The sequence below is a fragment of the Caenorhabditis briggsae genome (genome assembly GCF_000004555.2).
Source record: "Caenorhabditis briggsae complete genome, chrIV, whole genome shotgun sequence".
Taxonomy (NCBI): Eukaryota; Metazoa; Nematoda; class Chromadorea; order Rhabditida; family Rhabditidae; genus Caenorhabditis; species Caenorhabditis briggsae.
Window position 1 is genome coordinate 15,292,876 of NC_013487.2, and position 18,917 is coordinate 15,311,792.

General features: G+C 35.7%; 3 protein-coding genes and 1 non-coding gene across 4 annotated transcripts in view; 3 read left to right on the plus strand and 1 right to left on the minus strand.

Annotated features, from left to right (window-relative positions):
- The window catches only part of CBG21053, a gene marked incomplete at both ends in the record, with an annotated part of 7,351 nt that extends 3,676 nt beyond the window's left edge, over positions 1–3,675 (plus strand). Inside the window, one exon of the mRNA XM_045236266.1 lies at positions 3,577–3,675. Coding sequence (XP_045097210.1) covers positions 3,577–3,675 — 99 coding nt within the window. The remainder of the gene's footprint in view (positions 1–3,576) is intronic.
- Positions 3,676–3,804: 129 nt separating this feature from the next.
- On the minus strand, positions 3,805–8,524 carry Cbr-dyf-3 (the record flags this gene model as incomplete). Its single annotated transcript, XM_045236267.1, has 8 exons — positions 3,805–3,864; positions 3,919–4,046; positions 4,985–5,186; positions 6,074–6,139; positions 6,185–6,289; positions 7,247–7,438; positions 7,781–7,913; positions 8,424–8,524. The coding sequence occupies 8 exons, from the start codon at positions 8,522–8,524 to the stop codon at positions 3,805–3,807; spliced, it is 987 nt and encodes a 328-aa protein (XP_045097211.1).
- Positions 6,958–7,029, plus strand: CBG28767. Its single transcript has one exon. It is a non-coding gene (tRNA).
- Positions 8,525–9,308: 784 nt separating the features above from the next.
- Cbr-pdhb-1 lies at positions 9,309–14,608 on the plus strand (the record flags this gene model as incomplete). The annotated part of the gene is made up of 6 exons (XM_002634685.1): positions 9,309–9,378; positions 10,029–10,214; positions 10,963–11,093; positions 12,421–12,598; positions 13,563–13,944; positions 14,497–14,608. 6 exons carry the CDS (start codon positions 9,309–9,311, stop codon positions 14,606–14,608), a joined length of 1,059 nt encoding a protein of 352 aa, XP_002634731.1.
- Between the last annotated feature and the right edge of the window lie 4,309 nt (positions 14,609–18,917).

The window sequence follows — 18,917 nt, forward strand, 5'->3', positions numbered from 1 at the left end:
CTACAGTAACCCTATTGCTCAATTTGCCCAACTATTCTCTACAGTTAATTGATGAATTTTATCATTTTCGAGAGACCCCTGATTTCAATGTTCGCCGGAAATTTGTGAGAGTGAGTTTTTGGGGGGAAAATTTACAGAAGTAGGCATTTTTGGGCTCATTTTGAGCTCTCAACTAGGGAAATTTGAATTTGGCATTTACAGACTAAACTCAGCAAGTTGAGAGCTTCAAAATGAGCCTAAAAAAGCCTAGGTTTGCTTAATTTTGAAATTTCGAGCGCGTCGCGGGCATGCGTCGCGTGTCTTGGTGAATATTAAAAGTGGGCGGAGCCTAGTTGTGTTTAAGGTTTTTTTAAAGCTCAAAACCTCTAAACTTTGAATGTTTATGTGCCAACCCCTAGAAATAACTATTTTCGAGAAAAAAACACAACTTTTTTTTGAGAATTTAGAAATTCGATCGTGTTCCGGCTCATTGTGGAGCTCTGAAATTGCCCATTTTGATTTTTGCATTCAAAATTCTATATTGGCAAGTTAATAGCTTTAAAATGAGCTTAAACAAGCCTAGGTTTGCTTAACTTTGAAATTTCGGGCGCGTCGCGGCTGTGCGTCGCGTGTCTCGGTGAAACTTCAAAGTGGGCGGAGCCTAGTCGTGTTTGGGCTCATTTTGAAACGCAAATCTTGAAAAATCCAAAAAATGCGTTCATCAGTCGATTGGATCATTTAGAAGCGGTTTGTGATCCAAAATTGTTTCGTCTGAAATTTTTGAGAAGAATGAATTTACTCTAAAACGCTTAAAGCTGAGCCAAATGATTTGAAAATGACATTTCTGAGTTCCTCAGCTCAAGAGCTTTGAAATGAGCCCAAACACGATGCAAATTATCCTTCAATTTTGATTTCCACCCCAAAACACGCGACGCGACGACCGCGACGCGCACAAAAAATCAAAGTGATCGGAGCCTAGTCGTGTTTAGGCTCATTTTGAAGCTCTTGACAAGCCGAATCTAGAAAGATTACTTTTAGTTTAGAATAAGGAATTCGAAATTATAAAAAAAGAGGTGAAAAGTTGGATTTCTGACTTTTCTTCGTTTTTTGGATATCTGATAATTTACAATTTTTTATAAAAATCCAAAGATTCTGAAATTGAGGAAATCTGAAAAGTTGAGAACAATAAGACTGTTTTCAAGTAAAACTTTTATTTATTAAAAAATAAGGGGAATCACACTGAGACTCTTACTGTAATCGCTTTCTCCAGAATCAATTCCTCCAATCTCCGACGTATTCCCCGAGGCATTCATGTTTTTTGACGGCTTGTCCTAGGAATGCTCCATTTCCTTTGGCCAGTTTGTCGTTCATGCATGGCGCATTTTCGGAATTCTCGTCCAATCTGGAACACTTGTACTCTTTGTTGAATTTTTTTGAATTTTGACAATTTGGGAAGTCTTTTGGTTGGAAATAGACACAAAATTTGAGTTCTACGTAAAAAACTACCCTAGAAACAATAAAAAACCGAAGTTTTGACATCATGGCCTAACTTTCCAAATGGTGGCCTAGAAAAATTAGAAAATTCAAAAACTCGGCCACCAAGAAAATTTTCGAATTTTGATAGGTAAGAAAGCCCTTTGACTGCGAATAAACACAAAATTCGAATTTCCCATAAAAATCTACCCTAGACGCCACCAAAAACAGCGCATGGTCTAACTTTTCACATGTTGGCCTAGAAAATTCAAAACTCGGCCACAATGAAATTTTAAGTTTTTTCCTGGTTTCGAGGGTAGATTTTCACGAGGAATCTGAATTTTTGTAGTTTAAAACTCGAAAATGGATGATTTCACTGGAAAATTTGAATTTCTGTTCCCTAACAGCCATAAGCTTCAATAAAGTAGTCATGTTTTCGAGTTAAAAGTATGCGTTTTTTTCCATTTCTAGACGATTTACACACAAAACAAACCCGTTATTCAAATTTTTCGCAAAAAACTAGCCCAGAAACAATCAAAAAACCATCATGGACTAACTTTCCAATTGGTGGCCTAGAAAATTCAAAACCTCGGCCACCATGAAATTTTACGTTTTTTCATGGTTTTAGAGGTAGTTTTTGATGGAAAATTGGATTTTTGCACTCTCAAGCTATAAAAAAAGACAATTTTCACACAAAACCTACAATTTATCAACCCAGAACATGTCATTTTTAAAAGTGAGCGGAGCCTAATCGTGATTTGAGGATTTCCGAAGTTTCCAATTATTATAGACACAAATAAACACGAAATTTGGATTTCTGGCAAAAATTTACTCTAGAAACCGTAAAAAAACAATCAAAAAACCACCATGGCCTAACTTTTTAAGTCGTGGCCTAGGAAATTCAAAAACTCGGCCACCATGAAATTTTACGTTTTTTCATGGTTTCTGGTGTAGATTTTTGTGAGGAATTTGAATTTTTGTGTTTTCAAGTTCAAAAATGACCGATTACACTTGGAAATGCTCACCTTTCCTATCGAATTCCTTGTAAGCAAGTGCCTATTATCTGATGGAGACGTGAGCGAGGGAGTATTGGAGAAGGAGAGAGTGGCAGACAGTAGATACTCAAGGTCAGAAGAACGTCACACTTGTCCACCACTGTGTGTGTACCAGCACATGCAACGAGACGTACTAGCTAAGCGGTCGTCACCTTCCTATAAAAACACACATGAATACAGGACAAGAAGACTCAAATCTCGGCTTTAACTTGCTCATACCGAATTTTGCGCATTTTCACTAGATTTGGCTCATCGTGTGCTTCAAAATTAGCCTAAACACGACTAGATTCCGCCCACTTTGAGTTTTCTCGCGCGTCGCGGTCGTGCGTCGCGTGTCTTGCTGCAATTTCAAAGTGGGTTGAACCTAGTCGTGTGTGGGCTCATTTTGAAGCGCAAAACTTGAAAAACCCAAAAAATGCGTTTATGAGTCAATTGGACTATTAGGCCACCAGCGCTTTATGATCCGAATTTGTTTTGTCGGAAACTTTTGAAAAAAAGGGCTCTTAAACGTTTAGAACTGAGCAAAATTATTTGAAATTGCAATTTTTCAGTTTCTTGGCTCAAGAGCTTCAAAATGAGCCTAAACACGACTAGATTCCGCCCACTTTGAGTTTTCTCGCGCGTCGCGGTCGTGCGTTGCGTGTCTAGGTGGAATTTCAAAGTGGGCGGAGCTTGGTCGTGTTTGGGCTCATTTTGAAGCACAAAACTTAAGAAACCTAAAAAATGCGCCCATGACTCAATTGGACTATTTGGAAGCGTTTTATGATTGAAATCTGTTTTGCCTGAAAATTTTGAAAAAAAAAGAACTGACTCTAAAACTTTTAAACCTGAACCAAATAATTTGAAATAAAAATTTCTGAATTTCTGGGCTTACGAGCTTCAAAATGAACCCAAACACGATGCAAATCATTCAATTTTGACTCTCTCCCAAAAAACCGCGACGCACGACCGCGACGCGCCCGAAGTTTGAAAGTGGGCGGAGCCTAGTCGTGTTTGGGCTCATTTTGAAGCTCATAATCTTCTAAGTTCAAATTTCTGAGTCCTAAAATTTTAAAAACATCAATTCCAGGCCGACGCAATCGTCTATATAATTTATCTCCTTCAATTTCCCACGGTCCCTCTCTACATGTATTGTCTGAAAACCGATTTTGATCGATCAAAATCGTAAGTTTCAGCTACAGTAATCTCAAAAAAAAAAACAAAAAATCAATAATTTCAGAAAACGAAATAGTTCAGCAAGACGGTCGACGACTCATTCATTTGTTTGAAAATTTGAAAAATACAGTAATCCAATTTATCAAAAATCATCTCCACTGCTCAAATCCGATTTTGCATCGTCACCACGTGGCACATTGATCTGAAAAATAAATTTTTGAAAAAGTTTTTTTTTTGGATTACTGTAATTGCTCACCCCAATCATATAATCATTGCCCTCCTCTTCCTCCTCGGTATCAACACTTTTAGCGGTTTTCGCAGCTAATTTTGGATTTTCCTCCATTCGAATGATTTCATCGTCTTCATCATCGTCGTCATCGTCATCTGACACCGCGCCGCCCATCATGTTACCGTATACCTTGCGGACCGCTGAAATTCAGGAATTGAAATATGAAAATTCGAGTTTCTCACGTCAGGAGCTTCAAAATGAGCCTAAACACGACTAAAATCGGTTAAGTTTGAAATTTTCGGGTGCGTCACGGTCGTGCGTCGCGTGTCTAGGTGAAATTTCAAAGTGAGCGGAGCCTAGTCGTGTTTGGGCTCATTTTGAAGCTCTCATTCCCCCAAACTCAGAAAATGCAGTTTCGACGCATTTGGCTCAGGTTTGAATGTGTTAGAGCTAATTTGTTTTTTTTTTCAAAGTTTTCTAGACAAAAGGTTTTTGGATCATAAAACTGTTCAAAATAATCCAAACGCTTTGAAGTTAAATTTTTCGGGGGTTTTAGCTTTTGTGCCTCAAAATAAGCCTAAACACGACTAGGTGCGGCTAAGTTTGATTTTTCGGGTGCGTCGCGGTCGTGCGTCGCGTGTCTATGTGAAATTTCAAAGTGGGCGGAGCCTAGTCGTGTTTGAGCTCATTTTGAAGCTCTTATTTTCCCAAATTCAGAAAAATTTGTTTCGAAGTATTTGGCTCAGGTTTGAATGTTTCAGAGCCTATTCATTTTTTTATGATTTTTAGAAAAATATTTTTTGGACCATAAAACGCTTCAAAATGGTCCAATAGTGTCATCAACACACTTTCCCGGTTTCTTAAGTTTTGCGCTTCAAAATGAGCCCAAACACGACTAGGCTACGTCCACTTTGAAATTTCACCTAGAAACGCGACGCACGACCGCGACGCGCCCGAAATTTCAAACTTCACCAAACCTATTTGTGTTCGGGCTCATTTTCAAGCACTCGACGTGCTGAATTCGTTTTTCAACTCCAAAATCAAGTTTCTAAACTTGTAAGCCGACTTTTTTGATGATTACTGTATCACTTACACTGTCGTCTATCGATTAAAGGCGCATCTGTATCGTCATCAGCCAAACCGATCGCATCTTTTCGTTCTTGTTCCATTCGCATTTTTTCAACAGTCAATCTCATGGCTTTTTCCAGTTCTTCTTGTCTCTGACGTTCAGATCGTGCCAGATCATCGTGCACTTTTCGAAGATACGCCAGATTTCGGAAATTTAAGACGTACACCTGGAAAATGAAGGTTTTAAGCGTTGAAAGTAACAAATTTGAGTTCAGGAGAAAAGGAGCTTCAAAATGAGCTCAAACGTGACTAGCATTCGTTGATTTTGAAGTTTTCGAAAAAATTAAAACATTTTTAGACAAAAAACTTTGGACCATAAAACGCTTCGAAATAATTCAATTAACTTAAAAGCTAGTTTTTTAGATTTTTTAAGTTTTGAGCTTTAAAATGAGCACAAACACGACTAGGCTCCGCCCACTTTGAATTTTCGTCCAAGACACGCGACGCACGACCGCGACGCGCTCGAAAATTCGAAATTGCTCGAACCTAGTCGTGTTTAAGCTCATTTGAAAGCTGAAACTATGAGGAATTCAAATTTGTAGTTGAAAATTCAAATTTCTTAGTTTCTAAGCTTTAAAATGACCCCAAACACTGGTGCTTTTGACACTTTGGATTTTAGAACCTATTTTTAAGCTTAAATTGCGGGAATTTTGATTTCAGAGCTGAAAAGTCGAATTTCTGAATTTGCAAGATTTGAAATGAGCCCAAACACGACCTAAATCTATTAACTTTGAATTTTCAGCCAAAACACGCGACGCGCGACCGCGGCGCGTCTGAAATTTCAGTTACTCGAATCTAGTCGAGTTTGGGTTTATTTTGAAGCTAAAGTTGTGAGAAATTGGATTATAAAACTTGAAAAGTGAAATCCTCAGTTTCTAAGCTTCAAAATGAGCCCAAACATGCCTAGATGTGGCTCAATTAAGATTTTTAAGCCTAAAATTCTCAAAAATTGATCGATTTCTGTAGTTTTTGGGCTCATTTTAAAGCTCACAACCTGGAAAATGTAAATTTCAAGTTTTAATTCTAAAATATCCAACTTTTTCTGAAAAATCACCTCATAAAGTTTCTGAAGGCGCTCCTCGAATCTCTCGTACTCATCCATATACTGTGGACGGAATGCCTGAAAATGAGCCATTTTTCTACAGTAATCCAAATCTTCAGTAACCTGTAATTTAGCAAATCTCTTCTGTAACTGCTCATATTCTCGCTTCTTCCGCTCGATTTTCTCATCTAGCTCCGCCTCGTCGCTTGCCACATTGTTCAGTTTGTTCTGGAAGATGAATATCTCAAAAACTAAGGTAGCTAGAAAAAAGTTGTCAACTACAAAAATATGTAGAATTTTAAGCTGAGCAATTTCGTAGTTGACAAATTTTTGATAGCTGCCGTGGTTTTTGAGTTATGCGCCTTTAAAGAGGTGCACTTCCTTTTTATGCGTTCGGTAGTTTAAAAGCGCATATCTCTTAAACTACAGTAGCTAGAAAAAAGTTGTGAACTTCAAAAATGTTTAAAATTTTATGCTGAGTAATATTTTGTCGGAATTTTCTCACATTTTTGAATTTTTGAAAAACTACTATCTTTCTAGTTTTTTAACCTAATCTCCGGAATCGGTTTTATAAATTTCACAAAACCAAATTTCCTGATGTAAAACCTATGTTTCCCAATTCTCTTTCATAAACGGCCCTTGGACACCCCAACTTCCAGCGGAGAGTTTTTTGCTGAAAAAAGGCCAAGGGACACCCCAACTTCCAGCGTTTATATCTCAAAAACCAAGTCACCTACAAAAAAGTGGTCAACTACAAAATTGCTCAGCATAAAATTTCCAACAATTCATTAGTTGAAAATTTTTCAGCATCTCTTCTCCTTCCAAAGTTACGACACTTCCTAAATCTCCCATTTTCCTCCCTTTTATAACCGCCATTCACTTCGAAGAAGAGGGTGGGGGGTATAGCTCAGGGGTAGAGCGCTCGCTTTGCATGCGAGAAGTCTGGGGTTCGATTCCCCATACCTCCAGATTCGTTTTTTTTTTCTCTGTTTGCTGAACTTTTAGAGATTTGCCAGACAGTGGGGAGGTGTGAGAGACACAGAGAAGCTAGATTTCTCTGCGCTCTCGCAATTCACAGTGCTCTCTTGTGCTATAAAGTGTATCTCAGCTCCCAGAAGAGCTAGAACAAAAATTCCAACTGAGAAAATGTTCTAAATTTTCTGAAAAATCCAAAAAAAACCCTACAGCCAATTGCTCAGCATCCTGAGCAATGCCCTGAATCGTCGCATTTAGCAATTTCTCGGCTTCTGCCAATGGTATGCTCCTGGCAGCGGCCTTCTCGTGTTGATTGCTAAGATATTCCTGTTTTGACAGTAACTCGCTGAGCAATGCTCCAGTTTCCGGTAGCTGATTGGATAGTTGACGAGTGATACGCACCTCTTGCATCTGGAAATTTTGAAAAAAAAATTCAAAAATTCTAAATTCAAAAATTCTAAAATTCTAAAATTCTAAAATTCTAAAATTCTAAAATTCTAAAATTCTAAAATTCTAAAATTCTAAAATTCTAAAATTCTAAAATTCTAAAATTCTAAAATTCTAAAATTCTGAAATTCAGACCTTTGAAGACAATTTATTCTTAATTTGGTTCCATTTTGGTCCAGAATCCATTTCTTCGGATTTGGCTGAAAATAGGATTTTCAGCGCTGGCAGCAGCTCCTGTACCGCATGTCCGTCGGCCTAAAAATCTGTCTGTGTGTCCGAAAATCCAGATTTCCGCACCTGATACAACTTTTTGGGGTTCATTTTAATTCTCGAATTCTGGAGCATCAGGAGAACCGCATTTTTGACAAATTCCACTCTCTCGGCTTCTGTAGAAATCGAAGTGGCATCTAAAGATGCATCTGGCTCGAATCTGAAAATTTGAGATGGTCCGGCGGGAATTCAAAAAATTCAAAATAAATTTTTTTTCTAAATTTTCAGATCCATCTTTTCTGGTCTAAAAAGTGGTCCAATTCTTTCAAAAACAAGATTTTCAGATTTTTCAGAAAATTTGCTTCAAAATGAGCCCAAACACGACTAGGCTCCGCCCACTTTCATTTTTCGGGCGCGTCGCGGTCGTGCGTCGCGTGCTTTCAGGAAATTTCAAAATAGGCGGAGCCTAGTCGTGTTTAGGCTCATTTTGAAGTGCAAAACACATCAAAACCGGATTTTGCTCTAAGTAAGCTTCAAAATGAGCCCAAACACGACTAGGCTCCGCCCCTTTTGTGATTTTCGGTGATCCGGCGGGAATTCAAAAATTTTGAAAAAGAAAAAAGTTTTTTTTTTTTGAAAAAATTTAAGATTCTTGCTCATTTTTTCGCTATTTTCACTCTAGCGCCTTTAAATTTTCAAATTTCGCGCCCAAAAAGTCCCAAAAACTCACTTTTTCACAATCCACTCCAATAATTCGGCCACCAGCTGAAAATTGGGGCTTCGAAAGTTCTCAATCGACATCAAACGGGGATAACGAAGTGTTCTCGTCATTTCACAGAGATCTGTAATGTTTGGTTTTCTAGGCCACCACCTTTTTCCTCTTTTTTTTGTCGAAAAATCGTTGAAAAACTGATTTTTCAGACGTTTTAGGTGGTTTTTGATTGATTTTTCGGTTTTGTTATCTATTTTCGGCATAGAAACTCTGAAAAACGCAATTTTAAGGCATTTTTGGTTTTCTAGGCCACAGTGTTCCGAAATTCGCATAAAAGTGAAAAACATTGGGAAATCAATAATTTATAAGCTTCTAGGGGTAAAAACAACGGTTTTCTGCTGATTTTTGCATTAAAATCGTCTTTAAATTGGTTAGAAACCCGGAAAATCGATGTTTCTAATTTTTTTTTAAAGCAAAAAACTCACTACGAAGCTCACGATACGACATTTCTCGCCTTAAAATTTGATTTTCTGTGAAAATACTCTATTTTTCTCTTTCCCCTCTTCCTATTCCCATGGCAACCGCTTCCCAACACCCCCTTTCCCCTCTCTTTCTTGCTCAAAGAGCACTAGCGACTACGGTCGACAAGCTCCGCCCCCTTCCCCATGCGCATTGACCGCAAACACGGCGACATTAAATTGCGGACGCCTTGAGGAGCTGCGCGCCTCAAAAACTTTTTGTTTACTTTTCAACTAATTTTTAAGCGTTTTCATCGATTTTTCGCACGTCATAGCTAATTTTAGGGTGAAAATCTTGACTTTGAAGGTCTGAAACCCTGAAAATCATCGAAAATCCGAGATTTTAGGTCTGAAAATGCCGATTTTCAGGTAATCCCTATTCGAAATGGCTCTGAGAAAGTGCGGAAATCTTTTCGTCGCTGGTCTAGCAGGACAATCGTCTAGAGCGGCGTCGAGTAAGTGAAAATTCGGAGAAATTGGGAAAAATTTGAGAAAAAATGGGGAGTTTTCGAAAAATGATGATTTTGGAGCTAAAAAGTTGGGAAAAAGTGGCTTTTGGGGTGTCCTAGGCTGAAAATAAGCCGAAAATCCTTGAAAAATGACGAAAAATAGCCTAGAAATCATGAAAAATCAAGAAAAAACTGAAAAAAATTGCGAAAAAAAAAATTTTTTTTTTCGAATTTTTGGAATTTTGAAAAAGTTTTTAGACTCAAAAATCATCAAAAATACCTCGAAAAATCAAAATTCCGGTCATTTTCAGCTAAAAATTTCCAATATTCTGAAAATTTCACCTAAAACTAAAATTTGCCAAAATAGATCAATTCTGGCTCATTTTCAGCGATTTTTGGCTGTAAATAGCTGTAAATTAGTCTCAAAAACTGAATTTTGAGCTCAAAAACGGAAATTTTCCATGTTTTGAGCTCGAAAATCGCAATTTTCAGCCAAAATTGAATCTTGTCCATTTTCAGCCTAGAAAGCTGAATTTTGGCTCATTTTTCATCGAAAAAGCCGCTTTTTGGCTTAAATTGACCGATTTTTATCGAAAAAAACACGAAAAATTGCTCAAAATCAGCCAAAAATGCTCTAAACCCCTCGATTTTTGCAGCCATGACCGTTCGTGACGCTCTAAACCAGGCGATGGACGAGGAAATCAGACGGGACGATCGAGTTTTCCTTTTGGGAGAGGAGGTTGCTCAATACGACGGAGCCTATAAGATTTCCAAGGGATTATGGAAGAAGCACGGTGATAAGCGCATCATCGACACGCCAATCACTGAAATGGGCTTCGCTGGTGAGGGAAATGGCGATTTTTGACTGAAAATTGGCTGAAAATGATAAAAATTGGTCCAGAATGATCCTTGGCCCGATATAGCCCAAATTTGGCTTAAAATGGCTTAAAATCCTACTAAAATGGTTTGAATCAACCAGAAAACGGCCTGAATTCGGTCTAGAATGACCTACTTTGACCTCAAATCTGTCTAAAATGACATAAAATAGCCTAAATTTGGTCTGAAATGACTCAAATTTGACCTAAAATCTGTCTGAAATGGCCCAAATTCGGCTCAAAATGGCTCTAATTGGGCCTGAAATCGGTCTAAAATGACATAAAATAGCCTAAATTTGGTCTAAATGGCTCAAATTTGACCTAATATCAATTCAAAAGTCCTAAATTTAGCCTTTATGTGACTCAAAATGACCTAATTTGACCTCAAATCTGTCTGAAATAACCTAAATTCGTTGTAAAATGGCTAAAATTTCAAAAAAAAAATGGCTAAAATTTCCTAAATTAGCCTAAATTAAGCTTAAAATTGGTCTAAAATGACCTAAAATAGCCGGAAATTGGTCTAGAATGGCTTAAATTTGACCTCAAATCTGTCTAAAATGGCTTCAAATAGCCTAAATTTGCCCTAAAATTAATATAGAATGGTCTAAATTTGACCTAAGCTGTTTTCTGGGCTTCTAGACCCAATTTCAGCTGTTTCAGATGATGATTTGGAGGTGAAAATGATGAAAAATGAGATGAAAATCGATTTTTCCAGGAATCGCTGTCGGCGCGGCGTTCGCTGGTCTCCGTCCAATTTGCGAGTTCATGACATTCAATTTCTCAATGCAAGCCATCGATCAGATCATCAATTCGGCCGCCAAGACGTATTATATGTCTGCTGGAAGAGTAAGCTTTAAAAAAAACCATTTTCAGCGAAAAATGGGAATTTTTCGGCGTTTTTAGCTTCAAAAATTTGGATTTTATCGACATTTTCAGCTGAAAAAGCTCTGAAAATTGGATTTCTGTCATTGTTGGGCGAATTTGAAGCTCAATTTCGTATTTCCGAGGTTTCGAGCTTCAAAATGAGCCCAAACACGACACCAGACGCGTCGCGTGTCTGAAGAAAATCTAAAAATGGGCGGAGTCTAGTCGTGTTCGGGCTCATTTCAAAGCTTATAAGTTCAAAAATCTGAAATTTTAGGTTTTAAGACAGTTTGGACAGTTTTCAGGGTCTAAAAGTCTGAAAATCTAGAAGTAGGACTCATTTTGATGGAAATTGTCTGAAAATTTTGAATCTTAAAGTTTCAGACTTTTTGAAGGCTTCTGCAGGCCGTTTTCGGAATTATCAGTGATAAGAGGACTTATCACGTGATTTTCACATGATTCCTATTGTTTTTTTTTCTCACGCCATCCCATCCATACAACCGCCCTCCTGCAAATTTGTTGATAATCAGTGATAAGAAAGTTCGTGGAACATTTCGTGATCACTGACCGTTGTTATCAGTTCAGTTGTTGTGATAAATAGTTTTGTTTGGCTGAATTTGGAGAATTTTTTATAAAAAATCAAAATAATAGTGGAAAAATTGGAAAGGGGTTTTCTGAAAGTGTCTGAAAATCATTAAAATTTGATCTGAAATATGGCTGAAATGGCTGAAAATAGCTGAAAATGACTTGAAATGACTGGAAATTCGGCTTCAAAAGCTGAAAATGCCCCCTTAAAAATGGCTGAACATCACCTGAAAATGACTGAAATTGGCTTAAAATAGCTGAAAATTGGCTTCAAAAGCCTGAAAATCGCCCGAAAATGGCTGGAAATCACTCAAAAATAGATAAAAGTCGCCTGAAAATTACTGAAATTTAACTAAGAATGGGTGGAAACCGGCTTAAAACTGATAAAAGTAAGTTACTTTAGGTAACCTATAAATGACTGAAAATCACTTGAAAATGGCTGAAATTTGGCTTAAAATGACTGAAAATCATCTAGAAAAGACTGAAAATTACCTGAAAATAGCTGGAAATCACATTTAAACGGCTGAAAATCGGCTCAAAATGACTGAAAATCCCCTTCAAATGACTGAAATTTGAATGAAAAATCCTCAAAAACGCTCTAGAAAGGTCGAAAATCACGATTTCTAGACCGAAAATCGCGGAAATTTAGCTGAAAATAGTCTAAAAATGGCTGAAAATCCCTTAAAATTAGCTGAAATCCGCCCTAAGACCACCATATTTCCAGGTCCCCGTGCCAATTGTGTTCCGTGGACCAAACGGAGCCGCCGCTGGAGTCGCTGCTCAGCACTCGCAAGACTACTCGGCATGGTATGCTCACTGTCCAGGACTGAAGGTCCTAACACCATACAGTGCTGAGGACGCCAAGGGTCTGCTCAAGGCCGCCATTCGTGATGATAATCCGGGTAAGAATGAGGGTGCCGGGGGTGTTTTTAGGCGGATTTTAAGGGTTTTAGAGGCTAAAATTGGTCCGGAAACCCTTAAAAATGGCCCATAACCGTTAAAATTGATCTCTAGAATATGTCCCAAGCTGCTTGAAACTTGAATTTTTGAGCTCAGGAAGTTCTGAGCTTCAAAATGAGCCCAAACACGACTAGGCTCCGCCCATTTTGAAATTTCGCCTAGACACGCGACGCACGACCGCGACGCGCGCACGAAAAATCAAAGTTTGCGGAGCCTAGTCGTGGCGAAGCTCATTTTGAAGCTCTCAACAAGACAAATCGATTGATATGAAGTTGGATTTGAGAAAATGTGGCTTTAAAGGCGCACATCCTATTTTTTAGAGGGTTTAGGGTCATTTTCAGGGGTTTCGAGACATATTTTAAGCTCTAAAACCATGATTTTGGCTGTGAAAGTTTGCTCAAATTAAAAGGATAGGGTTACGGTACTTTAAAGGCGCATACCCCTAATTTACTAGCTACCAGGCCATTTCAGAAGAGTCGGGATCATTTTTGAGCTTAAAAATCCCCTTTTTTGGCGGTTAAGATGCGTTAATTGAGCTCAGACTGAAAAGATAGGATTACGGTAGTTTAAAGGCGCATAGCTCATTTCGAGAGCTTTGTGACCGTTTTTAGAGGTTTCAGGACCAATTTTAACCTCGAAAACGCCCAAAAACTAAAGCTCAATTATCTCGACTCCTATAAGAGATATCAAAAACCTGTCAACTGATAAAATGTTGCTGATATCATGATCAACGTTTTATCAGTTGAAAGATTTTTGATATCTCCTATAGGAGCCGAGATAATTGAGCTCCAAGTTGACACCTTGAAATGGCGTTTTTAGAGGTCTCAGGACCTCTAAACCCCCAATTTTTATCCCAAACCCCCTATAATCCCATCATTGCTCATCCTTAAAGCTCTGAATTTTCAGTGGTCTTCCTGGAAAACGAGATTCTCTACGGTCAATCATTCCCAGTGTCCGACGAAGTGCTCTCCGACGATTTCGTCGTTCCAATTGGAAAAGCCAAGATCGAGAGATCCGGAGACCACGTGACGATCGTCTCCTACTCCCGTGGTGTCGAATTCGCCCTCGAAGCCGCGAAACAACTCGAATCGATTGGCGTCTCGGCGGAAGTGATCAACCTCCGATCGCTCCGCCCATTCGATTTCGAATCGATCCGTCAGTCGGTCCACAAGACGCACCATTTGGTTTCCGTGGAGACTGGATGGCCATTCGCTGGAATTGGTGCTGAAATTGCCGCTCAGGTCATGGAGAGCGATGTGTTCGATCAGTTGGATGCCCCGCTTTTGAGGTTTGTTGGGGGGTTTTTTGGCTGAAAAATGGTTCAAAATTAGCCTAAAATAGGCCTAAATTTCACCTAATTTATGCGTGAAATAGCCTGAATTGGGACTAGAATCGGTCTAAAATAGCCTTAAACATCTTAAAATAGACCAAAAACGGCCCAAAATCGGTCTAACATGGCCTATTTAGTCCGGCTAAAAACATGCCTGAAATTGTCCTGGAAACGTCTGAAAATGATTAAGATCAGCCTAAAATAGCCTGAATTCGGCCTAAAATCTGTCTAAAATGACCCAAAGTTGTCCAAAAATCGGTCTATAACGGTCTAAATTTGGCCTGAAATAGTTCCAAAATGGGCTAGAATTGTTCTGAAATTGGCTTAAAATGGCCCGAAATCAGTCAGAAATAGCCCAAAATTAGTCCAAAAAATCAGCTAAAATCGGCCTGGAATTAGTCTGAAACTTGTCTGAAACTGTCATAAAATATCATTGCTCATGCTTATTTTAACCCGAAAATTCTGATTTTTCTCAAAATTTGGACTATTGCTCATGCTTAATTTTTGCAGAGTGACCGGTGTGGACGTCCCAATGCCATATGCTCACAGTCTCGAGCAAGCCGCCCTTCCAACCACCGAGCACGTCGTCAAGGCCGTCAAGAAGAGTCTGAATATTCAATAAATCTGAAATTTTTTGATTTTTTGGCTGAAAATTCCAGATTTTCAGCTCAATTTTCCCCTATTTTCAGCTCATTTTTTCTCAAGTTGATCATAATTTTTTTGTTCTTTTTTCCCCCGATTTTTTGGTTCATTTTTGATTGTCTCATGACTGCCTCTCAGTCTTCCCGATGCCTTTATCCCAATTTCAACAGAAAAATCGATATTTTGTCGATATTTTTGGTATTTTTAGAGCTTAGATTATTCCCCCCGTTATTTTATAATTTTAGGCACGGTTCCCATCTTTAATTATCCCAGAAAGTAGTAAAAATTGAGGATTTTTAGTAGATTTCGTTTTGGTTTTTACGAGTAATAATAAAAAAACGAAAAAAAAAGAATTTTAGAAAACGAAAGATTTTTATGGGAAAAACTAAAAAAAGGGCCGAAAAAAAACGGAAAAAACCACAGCGAAAACTTGTCTTGGTGCTCTTTTTTGGAGCATTTTTTGATGGGGGACGGGGCTCATTTTTCATGCAAATTTGATGTGTTTTTTTGGCATTCAGTTTTTTTTTAGAAAATAGATTTTCTTCTGAAAATTTGAATTTTAAAGACAATTTCTAGCCGAAAATCTGAAAATTTGAGTTTTTAACATTTTTAGAGTCTTTTTAAAGCTAATTTTTGACTTGAACACCTCTTGTTGGGGCTGAAAATCTGAAAATTTTGAGATTTTTAGGTTTGTAGAGTTTCTAAGCAATTTTTAAGCAAATTTTCAGTTGCTGAAATCCTCTATTTCTGGGGACGCTGAAAATGGAGAAATCTGAAGTTTCGTGAATTATTTATTTTTCCTTTTTTTTTCATTTTTTTTGTTTTTCTTGATTTTAAGCATTTTTAAGCCTTTTTCGTCAATTTTTTAGCTTTTCTGCAAAAAATTGACATTTGAAAAACACTAGAATTTTTTTCGCAGTTTTTTGAATACTAAAAAACTGGCATACCATGTTTAAGAGCACAAAAATCTGGAATTTCTGAATTCCAGATTATTTTTGCTTGAAAATTTTTTTGCAGTTTTTTTTTTACTTTAAAAAACTAGCTTCATTGAAATTGAGAAATCCAAAAAATAGAGATTGAAAAATCTCGATTTTTTGGTAGATATGAAAATTTCAAAAATTTTAGAATTTTAGAGATTTCGGATTTTAGAATTTTCGGAATTTTAGAATTTTAAAATTTTAGAATTTTAGAATTTTAGAATTTTAGAATTTTAGAATTTTAGAGATTTCGTGTTTTAGAATTTTCGGAATTTTAGAATTTTAGAATGTTAGAATTTCAGAAATTTAGATTTTTGGAATTTTAGAATTTTCGGAATTTTAGAATTTTGGAATTTTGGAATTTTAGAATTTTCGGGATTTCAGAATTTTCGGAATTTCAGAATTTTTGGAATTTTAGAATTCTAGAATTTTAAAATTTTAGAATTTTAGAATTTTAGAATGTTAGAATTTTAGAATTTTGGAATTTTAGAATTTTAGAATTTTCGGAATTTTGGAATTTTAGTATTTTAGAATTTTCGGAATTTTAGAATTTTAGAATTTTCAGAATTTTAGAATTTTAGAATTTTAGAATTTTAGAATTTTAGAATTTTAGAATTTTAGAGATTTCGTGTTTTAGAATTTTCGGAATTTTAGAATTTTAGAATGTTAGAATTTCAGAAATTTAGATTTTTGGAATTTTAGAATTTTCGGAATTTTAGAATTTTGGAATTTTGGAATTTTAGAATTTTCGGGATTTCAGAATTTTCGGAATTTCAGAATTTTTGGAATTTTAGAATTCTAGAATTTTAAAATTTTAGAATTTTAGAATTTTAGAATGTTAGAATTTTAGAATTTTGGAATTTTAGAATTTTAGAATTTTCGGAATTTTGGAATTTTAGTATTTTAGAATTTTCGGAATTTTAGAATTTTAGAATTTTCAGAATTTTAGAATTTTAGAATTTTAGAATTTTAGAGATTTCGTGTTTTAGAATTTTCGGAATTTTAGAATTTTAGAATGTTAGAATTTCAGAAATTTAGAATTTTGGAATTTTAGAATTTTCAGAATTTTAGAATTTTAGAATTTTAGAGATTTCGGATTTTAGAATCTTCGGAATTTTAGAATTTTAGAATTTTCGGAATTTTAGAATTTTAGAATTTTCGGAATTTCAGAATTTTGGAATTTTGGAATTTTAGAATTTTCGGGATTTCAGAATTTTGGGAATTTCAGAATTTTTGGAATTTTAGAATTCTAGAATTTAAAATTTTAGAATTTTAGTATTTTGGAATTTTAGAATTTTAGAATTTTTTAATTTTAGAATTTTAGAGTTTCAGAATTTTAGAAATTATTGGATTTCAGAATTTGGGAATTTTTTCAAATTTCAAGATTTTTGGACCTATAAATAAATCTACAATTTTTCTATGAAATTTCAATTCAAAGAAATTCGAACAAAATGAGTTTTTTTTTGTTGGCCATTTTTCAAGTGTACCCTGGGACCATGGACCAGGGACCTACACTTGAACAAAAGTTGTAGTATTTGAATTCAAAAAAAGAATGAAAAAAGGTTCACTTCTTTCATGTATCCTCCAAAAAAGGGCTCCAAAAAAGAGCTCAAAAAATGGGATACGGAGGAGGATGTTTGGTGTTTTAGGACCCAAAAAATCCTTGAATGAAAGATTCAAATGTTTTAAAATTTCCAAAAAATTGATTCATACTATTGATTTATACTATCGAAATTCTGATATTTTCCTGAAAAATCCAGATTTTTTTTTGAATTTTCAAATTCGAAGCTTAAAGGAGGCGAGACAGCAAAAATTTTGGGGGCAGTTCGGGAGACGAAATCGCGCCGCGCTTATGTAGACCATCGGTCGTCAGGCGCCTTCGCGCCCCCGTAGCTCAGCCGGTAGCGGCTCTGTACCCCTGAGCTGCATGTCATGAGTTCAACCCCTCATGGGGGTTCTCTATGCAAAATATCAGGAAAACTTTTTTTTTTCTAAAATTCTAAAATTCTAAAATTCTAAAATCCTAAAATTCCGAAAATTCTAAAAATTCTAAAATTCCAAAATTCTAAAATTCTAAAAAATTATAAAATTCGAAAATTCTAAAATTCCTAAAAATTCTAAAATTCTAAAATTCTAAATTTCTAAATTTCTAAAAAATTCTAAAATTCTAAAATTCTAAAATTCGAAAATTCTAGAATTCTAAAATTCTAAAATTCCAAAATTCTAAAATCCTAAAATCCTAAAACTCTAAAATTCGAAAATTCTAAACATTCTTAAATTCCAAAATTCTAAAATTCTAAAAAATTATAAAATTCGAAAATTCTAAAATTCCTAAAAATTCTAAAATTCTAAAATTCTAAATTTCTAAATTTCTAAAAAATTCTAAAATTCTAAAATTCTAAAATTCGAAAATTCTAGAATTCTAAAATTCTAAAATTCTAAAATTCGAAAATTCTAGAATTCTAAAATTCTAAAATTCTAGAATTCTAAAATTCTAAAATTCTAAATTTCTAAATTTCTAAAAAATTCTAAAATTCTAAAATTCAAGAATTCTAAAATTCTGAAATCCTAAATTTCTAAAATCCTAAAACTAATTTTTTTTCAAATTTTTTTTTGGGACATCTCTGAGATCTCCCTTTTTGTTCTAGAATTTCCAGATCATTGATTTTCTTCCTTTTTTCCCCCCAAATTTTTCGATGTTTCTCATAAAAATTACAAATTCTGAATCCTTCGGATTCAGAATTTTATGTTTCCACTCCAAAAAACATTTTTTCTTTTTTTTCTTTTTTGGTGTTTTACACCAAAAGAAGGGATTTTTCCCTTTTTTTTTCTTTTTTTTGACTGAAAAAAAAATTTCAGACCCAAAAAAAAAAAGAAAAAAAGAGGAAGAAGAAGGATGTCTTCTTCTTACCTTCTGTTCCCCCACTTATTCAATTCGTCAAGAGTCTTCTTGAAAACAAGAAGAATACGTTGACGTCTTCTTCCAGAAGACGTTATCGTCTTCTGGTGTCTTCTGAAGACCCAAAATTTTTTCTCTTCCGGAATTTCTTATTCCAAAAAATTTTTTTTTCATCGTTAACGTCTTCTGTGGATGTTTTTGATCTTCTAGAAAACCATAAAAATAAATTTTCTAGAATTTTCCATCAATTTTCAATTTAGGAAAACATATGAGAATTTCTTCGCTGAAAAAAAGTTCTGGAATTTTTTTGAACAACAAAAATATACTTAGCAAAACTAGAGCTTCATTTTTGTAGTTGACACTTTTTCGATAGCTACCGTAGTTTTTGAGATATGCGCCTTTAAAGAGACGCT